The 9,001-nt window shown below is 47.7% G+C and overlaps 1 protein-coding gene across 1 annotated transcript in view; it reads left to right on the plus strand.

Annotated features, from left to right (window-relative positions):
• The first annotated feature begins 6 nt into the window (after positions 1-6).
• Positions 7-9,001, plus strand: part of CMTM4 (CKLF-like MARVEL transmembrane domain containing 4) — a 47,292-nt gene continuing 38,297 nt past the window's right edge. Inside the window, exon 1 of the mRNA XM_004690500.2 lies at positions 7-227. Within this exon, the coding sequence (XP_004690557.1) occupies positions 42-227 (186 nt within the window). The 5' untranslated portion in view covers positions 7-41. The remainder of the gene's footprint in view (positions 228-9,001) is intronic.

Consider the following 9,001-nt stretch of genomic DNA (forward strand, 5'->3'; position numbering starts at 1 on the left):
CGGGAGGCGGCCGCGCGAGGCGGCCCGGGCCGGACGGCAGCATGCGGAGCGGCGAGGAGCTGGACGGCTTCGAGGGCGAGGCCTCGAGCACCTCCATGATCTCGGGCGCCAGCAGCCCGTACCAGCCCACCACCGAGCCGGTGAGCCAGCGCCGCGGGCTGGCCGGCCTGCGCTGCGACCCCGACTACCTGCGCGGCACGCTCGGCTGCCTCAAGGTCGCCCAAGTGGTAGGTACCGGGCGCGGCCCCAGGTGCTGGCGGGCGGCCTAGCCGCGCGCCTTCCCTCCCGGCTCCCGCGTCGGGGGCGCAGGCCCGGCCGGCCTCCCCGCGCACCCCCTTCCCGCGCCCCGAACCTCCTCTTCCTCGTGGGGTCCCGCGGCCCCCCTCCCGCCCTCTCTGGGGACCCCGCCCGCGGCCGGAGACTACCCCCGCCGGCCCTGCCGCCTCACGGGTGTGCCTACCTGGGCACCTGCCCTCGGGCCTACCTGTCTACTCCGGTCCTGGCAGCCGCGGGCCAGTTTCATTACTGGGCTCTGTGTGGCGCAGAGCCGGGAGCGGGGCTCGTGCCGTCTGCTGATGGCTGCAACTTGTGGCGGGTTTTCAGGGGCCGCACCACCTCCACCTCTCCGCACGGCCCTGGTCGTCTGCTCCTACCCCTGGGGCTCCGGGTGGCTGGGTTTCCTCCCCGGCGCCCTGCACAGTGCCGGGCAGAGTGCCGGGCGTACTGTGGACGCTCAGTAAATATTTGCTGAATGGAGGCACGGGGAGCCCAGATCCGCCCAAAAGTCTCCCGTGTATATTGGGTGAAATTGATTTCACCCAGTTAACCTAGAGCCGGCATCCTTGAGCCCTCCGCCCGGCACGGGCATGCACAACTGGTACCCAGAGTTAAATCATTCTGGGAGGGCAGCCAGCTTTGGAGGTAACAGAAACAGAGAACTTTCTGTTGGACTTGTCAGCAGTAGAGCTCCTTTCTCAGAATTCTTATTTTTAGCTTCCAGGATGTTCAGGGCAGGGGCCTGGAAGGTTCTTCTTGCCCCTCTTTTGTGGTTTTGTAACAGACCTCTCCTGGCGGTTGCTCTTAGCCTTGTTGTGGACAGGGTATGTTCCAGCTCAGAGAAAAATCTTCCTGTCCACATATTCCCACTTACAGGTAGGCCTTCCTGTGAGGCCCAGCAGCAGAACTTTATAGATTTCTCTGCCAGAGAAGCCATTTGCACCGTGCTGCAATGTGTGTGCATTTGTTTCTTGCAAGCATTGGGCTTCTTGTGCTTACTTAAGTGTATAGATAAACATTCCTTGGGAATAAGATAATATGTGGACACCCTTGAAATAAAGGTCTTGGTGTCTGTAAATTGCAGAATCATGGAGTGTTTTATCCTCCTCTTGGGTGAAAGGCTCTTCTGTTGATGGCCTGAGGGTAGTTTTGAAGAGCTCTAAGGATAGACAAATGGAGCAAAGTATCCCTCTCCAGAATTTTAAAGTGATCTTATCCCTTAAGCTGGAATGTTCTCAGAGATATATTGGATAGTAGTCAGCCATTGCTGTTAGCAAAGAGAATGGAGAAGGGGGAGGTGTGGGACAGCCTGTTGAAATGCAGCTGTCAGTGTCTGAGCACTGTACCTTCAGAAAGGGGTATGGAGCAGGAACTTGAACCCAGGTGGGAGATAGGGCCTTCTTCAGTACCTTGCTTTGTTTTTTCCTAGACTTTTGAATTCACCACTGAAAGGGTCTGATCTCAGAGTGAAAACCAGTAGTTTGTATAAAATGATAATTATTGCTGCGTTGACTTTTGTCCAGAAATGGAAGTGAGTGGTGTTTGTCATTAGCTTTTTGTAAAGTGCTGTTTTGTATTGGTTGATAGATCATTAGTTTTCGTGGGTCTCTGCTATTAGTCTAACCTCTAGAATTTAAACAGGTTCTATGTGGGTGAATAAAGAAGGGGACCTGCTTGAAGGTGTGGTGACTTGAAACAGCTTTCCATATACCTGATAATCTCATCTTAATAGAAATCGGGGTCTGTAAGGGGAGACCCACCCCCTCACCCCTCCACCTCCAAGAAATTGGACTGTAAACCAAAAAAGAAAACAAGAAGTCATTATGAAGTTCTTTCTAAGACATAATAAAGCTCCGAGTCCCATCAGGAAATACAGATAATAGAAGTTCAAATTCTTGGACTTTGGGGGAAAAAATGGCTTAAAAAAGGAAAAAAAGGATGTATTTGCTTATGCACACAAGAACTGGGGTATAGGTCTGAGGTGCGGATGAGAGGATTCACCGGAGACAGAGTGGGGAGCAGAACAGGCAGGTCCACTGACTTACACTGCTGTGGAGAGCAGCGGGTGAGACGGGAGAGGTCTGCTGTACCGCGTGGGCCATGGGTCACCTCCCTGGCTGGGGATCGAACTCATGCTATCATGGCTGTGGATAGCTTCACAGTGATGTGCTTAACCCCTTGTGCCACCAGGGAGGCCCTGATTTCTTTCATTTTGGTTTTATAGACATTATTTTTAGTCTGTGACTCACTACAGCCCATAGATCTTTGCTATTCCAAGTTCACAGCTTCATCGGCACCTGAGAGTTGGGGAGAATTGCAGAATGAGAGGCCTCACTGGCCTTCTGAATTATGATCTGCCTTTTAACGGTAGATTACTCAGATGGTCCCCAGGCATGAGTTTCCTTACCTGCCTGCAACCTTTTAAGTTAAAAACCTCACAGAGGTCTAGCAGTCCGTTCTCTACAAGAATCAGTAATAGTCTACTGGGAGGCTGAGGTTTTTCTGCAAAATGAAGTATCTCTCCCTCAGAGGAGCAAGAGAATGAAGTAGTAAGTATAAAAGTTAGCACCAAGCTCATTAGGGGCTGTATGTGCAATAAATGTTAGCTACATTATTGCTAATTATAATTTCCTGTCTTTAAAGAAACTGGCCCTCCCATCATAGTTACACATTGAATTAAAGAACGGCTTACTTCCTACTGATATAAAAGTTAAATTGATTAAATTAAGTGGAATGTTGCTTGGTAGTAAGACCAATTTGAAATATTATGAAAATTAGTGCATTTTCATACTATGTCCTTTAAACATGAAACTCATACTTGTCTCTTAGTTGTATCACCTGTCTCATACCTGTCTCCTGTTGTATCACACTGTAAAAATGTACTTTTTTGTGGAAAAAGAGGGTGAACTATTGACTTAAATACTTCTTCCTCCTTGTGAATGTAGATTCTGTAAGCGCTGATTGGTTTTTACCTTCCAGCTGTCATTTAAGGAGATAGCAATGTAGGCTTATTGGTATTTCTCCAGCAACTTGGTTGAAAACAGCTTTGCTCTTGGGTGGGGGAGACATGACATCATGCAGCATGATGTAAGCTTACCTGACTTGTCGTCCCCATTTAGTGGATGATGAAATTGGGGTGCAAATGTTGTGCGTCCTTCAAGGTCATGTGACTGGGGTGTGGGGGAGCCCCGGCAGCCTGGCTTCCCGCACACATTATTTTGAGTTGTTCCACATAGCAGAGCAGGAGACCTTGAACCCAAGGGTGCCTTGGAACCTGGCGACTCTTGGGGTGATTTATAAGCTGGTAGTTGCCAGTTTGTCAGGTTTTATTTTTGTTTGTTTTTTAAAGATTGATTTATTTACACATACAGAACTGGGCTGCAGGCCAGAGGTGCAGGGGCGGTGGGAGGATTCACCAGAGACAGCGTGGGGAGCTGAACAGGCATGTTGATGAAGTCCACTGCTGAGGGGAGCAGCGACAGGAGAGGTCTGCCACACCATGTGGGTCACCTCCAGGGCTGAGGATCGAACTCGCACTGAAGCGGCTGTGGCTCCCTTGCAATGCCGCATCCTAACCGGTTGCACCACCAGGGAGGGCCCAGCTTGTCGGGTTTTGACTCCACAGTGGGCTTCATCAGTGGCCTGTTTTGAGGAGCAGTGTCCTGCTCTGGACCCACAAGCCTTTTCTCAAAAGTGCCACGAGCAGAATCAGCATTTCAGTTCCAGAAAGACCTTACAGGGAGCTCTTGTGCTTGACACACCTTTCTTGAGCCCTGCCGGTGCCTGATTCACCTTCTGATGTTGCATTGCTTTTGCTTAGGACTTCTACTCACAAATTTGGGTGATAGCAAATGTTTACATCACATTTTAGCTCTCCCGATCTACTTTAAGTCTAAGTCCATCGAGACTTAGCTTCCTCATTGGGTGGTAATGACTGAGCATTTTAGCAAGTGTAAGAATTAGGGGGTTAGGAGCTTTCTTCGATAATTCAAGGGCAGAGGTGAGTATTTGCATGGGTGATAACATCTCTTATTTGATGGAACCCTTGTTGGCTTTTCATCTCAAGCCGGTCAGCGCTGTCCCTGCTGTCTGCATCATGCGGGTGGGGGCAGTGCAGGGCACTCGGTTGATGACCAGTGCAGAAGTGGGTCTCACAGCTTTGGAGTCCCAGAGCTACCTTAAGACAGCCTCATCTTTTGTTAGGAAGATTGTGGTTATGTTTGGAAGCTGTTTTCCTGATAGGGACTTAGAATCAAATGCGTTCTAGCAGAAAAACAAAGTTAGAACTATGTTTACAGTTTTGTAAACATATTTGTGACTTAAAAATAGTAAAATCATCATCTGAGACTTCTGAAAAAGTGTTTAATGCACATCTGTTTTACAAAACCAGACAAGCATAGTTTAGGAACACAGTATTACAGGCCAGTTGCCCTCATGAACATACACACAAAAGTCCTCAACAAAAAACTAAGGAAATTGAACCCAACCATTTTGTTAAAAAAAAAAAAGAAAGAAAGAAAGAATAGCTTACCGCAATCAATTGTGATTTTTCCCAGAAACAAAAGGCTGGTTCAGTTTTTGAAAATCAATAGATGCCATCCACCCTGTTAACAGCTTAAAGAACAAAACCCACATAATGACATCAATTGACGCAGGGGAAACATTTGACAGAATTCAACATTCTTCCGTGATAAATGCTGCCAGCAAACTATGGAGAGAAGGGAACGTCCTCAATCTGCAAAAAGGCCTCTTCCAAAGCTGACATGTGACCTATTAGTGGGGGACAGATGAATGTTCTTCCCTGGGATGCGCTTCAAGAGGATAGCCTTTACTGTTGCCACCAACATTTAGCATCATGCCGAAGTGATAGCCAGTGCAAGAAAAGGAAAACAGGACCAGATCGGCAAGAAAGAGAAGCTGCTCCTCTTGGCAGATGGCGTGATTATCTATGTAAGACGGTCCCACAGGAATCAGTAAAAAACACCTAGGACTACTATGTGAGTGAGCTTGATAGCAGGTTACAAAAACAAGACACAAAAATCAATCCTATTTATATATCCTAGTGCTAAATAAAAATGGGAAACTGAAATTAACCAAACCACCACCAAAGCCCCCTAACAGTTACAGTAACTTTGAAAAGAATAAACACTTCTGGTGTAAATCTAACAAAACATGCACAGGACCTACACACTGAAACTACAGAAAACACTGATGAAAGAGACCAAAGACAGCAAAATTTGTGACGAAAATGCTGTGTTCATGGATTCAAAGACCACCCGTTCTTCACAAATTAATCTGTAGGTTTAATGCAACCCCAGATGCTCAACAAAATCTAAAAAGAAATTTAGGGGCCTCTCTGGTGGCGCAACAGGTTAGGACGCAGCACTGCAAGCTAGCCATAGCCGCTTCAGCGTGAGTTCGATCCTTGCCCCGGAGGTGACCACATGGCGTGGCAGGCCTCTCCTGACCCGCCTGCTGCTCCCCTCAGCAGTGTACTTCATCGATCTGCCTGTTCTGCTCCCCACTCTGTCTCTGGTGAATCCTGTCTCTGCCCCCTGCACCTCTGGCCTGTACTCCAATTCTGTTTGCATAAATAAATAAATCTTTATAAAAATTTATTCGTTGAAGAACTGGGGTACAGGCCAGAGGTGTGCAGGGTGAGTGGATTCACCAGAGACAGAGTGGGGAGCAGAAGAGGCAGATCTACTGAGATACAATGCTGAGGGGAGCAGCAGGCGAGATTGGAGAGGTGTGCTGGCCACGTGGCTCAGCTCTGCCATGTGGGTCACCTTCCTGGCTGGGGATGGAACTCATGCCACAGTGGCTGGTGACAGCTTGATAGCACTGAGACTTAACCTAGGGAGATCCTCTCAGCACAATTTTTTAAAGAGACAGACTGATTTAATAGTACTATGCATTGAAAAAAAATGTATCAAATTCATGTGGGCAGTCCAGTTTGCTGGGGTGAGGTATGGTGAGAGCCCCAAGGTAGAATGTTCAGGGCAGATGCAACCACTTTGAGGCTTCTTGGTCAGGGCCAGAGGGCTCCAGGAGAGTGGGCTTCATGCTTTTGTTTCCAGAAGGCTTTTATCAAGTGACCTGTCCACTTCTGACCAAGGCAGTGCACTGGCTTGGCTTCTGGGCGTGCCGACGGTGCCGCCTGCCGCCTGCACCCACGAGCCCGCCTTCCAGAGTGCTCAGCACAAGGTCACCCCGGACCAGTCTGGCAGACCTGGGGTTCTCTGGAATGATCCAAGTTGGGACAGAGGGTTGAGGGGCAAGGGAGCCTTAACGTTTTGCAGCTGGACTTCTCATCCATTTTGTATTGTCTGCTGAGTGCAGATACCCCCTCTTTAAAAATGACTAAAGCATTAGCTAGTTTTAGCTTTACCTTAGTAAAGATTATAGCCTTAAAGCTAATACAGTGACCACACTATTTAATTAATCTTTTATTACTTCCCTTCCTTTGGAATTTGGGAGCTCTTAGAAAGGTTTACTTAGATGTTACAGGCCTCTGGAAGAAACTTGAAACTTTTTTTTTCAATGCATAGCTCTATCAAAAACAAGCACAATTGTAGGTGCTTAAAAGTAAACTTCTTAATGTTAATAGAATTTCTTCAATATGATTTGGTTTGATTTCATTTATTAGTTACAACAGGGAATTGAAAGGAATTAGGGGATGAAATCTGAGTTTGACAAACTTAAATGTAAAGAATTTGGGAATTTTCCCTCTCCAAAGCCTGCATGAGACATCCTGCGGCAAACTCCTGTGATCACAGTTCCTGGTTTTTTGCCTGTGGGAAGAATGTATCAGTAAATGTCCTGCATTCTTCCCTTGAATTATCATTACTTTAAAAATTTTGCGGATTGTACTGACTAGATCAAAGGGCATTATCTTTAGATTTCTGAACATTTTTTACAAAGATGTGGACTTGGTCAACATTTCTCCCTACAATATACCCAAAGGTCACTTTCTTCAAGTCCCCAGTGCTCACCAAGAGTACTTACCCCTGGGACACTCTGCACTGACAGGTCCCTCTGGCATCTCTGGGTCATTGGGCCAAAATAATTCTTTCTTGACAGCTCTGGAGAAACTTTTTTCTTAGCAAACATGTGTAAGAGCCTTCCCCAGGCCACAGAGCGAAAGCAGAAGCTTATAGGAGGTGCAGACGGAATGGATTGTACATGCCCAGCCTAATCCATGGTGTTCCCCTACCACAACCCCCGTGTCCCCTAGAATAGAGGGGTGCTCGAGGCTGCCTCCAGTCTGGAGTGCCACTGCAACACACACGTGACCCACCACATAAGGGCCGGACCTGCTCAGGCTCCGATGGTCAACTCCTGCTGCTGAAGTAAGCTGGCAGTGCCACTGGGCTTTGCCCTCAGCTGCTGTCTCTGTCTCTCTGTCCTCAGCTTGGAAGTCGCTCCACTTCTCTTTGTAAGATGATGTCATATTTCCTTTAAAATATGTCTGTTTGTTAAAAACAGCACAGTCAAAGGTCTGTGACTGTGATCACAAGATGTGAAGCTTTCCCTGTTTGAATATTTTCTCAGAAATATTCCAGTTTCAGGGCCCTCCAGGTGGCGCAGCCGGTTAAAGCGCAGCACTGTGAAGCTCTCGGCAGCCCCTGCAGCGGGAGTTTGATCCCCGGCCAGGGAGCTGGCCCACATGGCGCAACAAACCTCTCCTGACCCGTTGGCTGCTCTTCTGTCAATCTGCCTGCTCTGCTCTCCACTCCGTTTCTGGTGAACCCTCTCACCTCCTGCACCTCTGGCCTGTCCCCCAGTTCTTGTATGCATAAATAAATAAATCTTTAAAAAAAAGAAAATCTTTAAAAAAAAAAAAGAAATATTCCAGTTTCTATACTGCCTCATCAGACCACGCATAAGTGCATCTTAACTATAAAAAGTTACTTTAAATTGTGAAAACTGTTTCGAGCACTGAGCTGATAATGATTCACATAACAAGAACCTGTGTACCGATGATGTGTCCTGATACTTCTGTGTGGAAAATAAGATTGTCCCTGGGGGACAGGCTGTGTGTTTGGGAGAAGCTGGGATTTGGATGTATTTGCCAGAGAACCCTAGAGGAGGTTGGATTGGCGGAAGGGGGTGGGGGTGGGGTGGGGGTAAAGGGTAAGGCAAGGAACCGGGCCAGGGAGATTTCCCCAGGGTTTCACATGGTGACAGAGTCAGTTTGAACTTCAGAGGTTCAGTCAAGGTGGTCCGGGGCTGGGGGCCCCCCCACGATGGGCTGAAGAGGGCCGGGGAAGTGGAGGAAAGCACAGCATGCAGAGAATGACACCTCCTTTGGGAGAGCTGCCTTTCTGGCATCTGGAGACTACCTCATTTTTATTTTTGTGTGGAATACTCTCACGGGAGTATTCGCCTTTGTGTGCAGTCTTGTCTCCCCTCTTAAAATGGTGGGTTTCGTCCCTGGATTTCAGTGTGGGTGGGCTGGAAGCCTGAGAGCTTACTAGTGTGGAAATGGGGTACTAAGCGAGACTGAGGGGCTGGGTACTCATTAAGCTTCTAAAAAGTGTGATATAAAATGCGTTAAGCAGAATGAGGCCAATTTATTTTTAGATTTTTTTTTTCCTAGTGATTTTTAAAAAAATAATGTAGCTTATTTTTACATCACTTTGTGTCTTTTCCCATCTCAGTTGTAATCCCCGTGGGCTTCCCATCACCAAATCAGCCGTGTGCCGTCACCATAGTCCAGTGC

This window comes from Condylura cristata, unplaced genomic scaffold (assembly GCF_000260355.1).
Source record: "Condylura cristata isolate star-nosed mole 26May11 unplaced genomic scaffold, ConCri1.0 scaffold00028, whole genome shotgun sequence".
Taxonomy (NCBI): domain Eukaryota; kingdom Metazoa; phylum Chordata; class Mammalia; order Eulipotyphla; family Talpidae; genus Condylura; species Condylura cristata.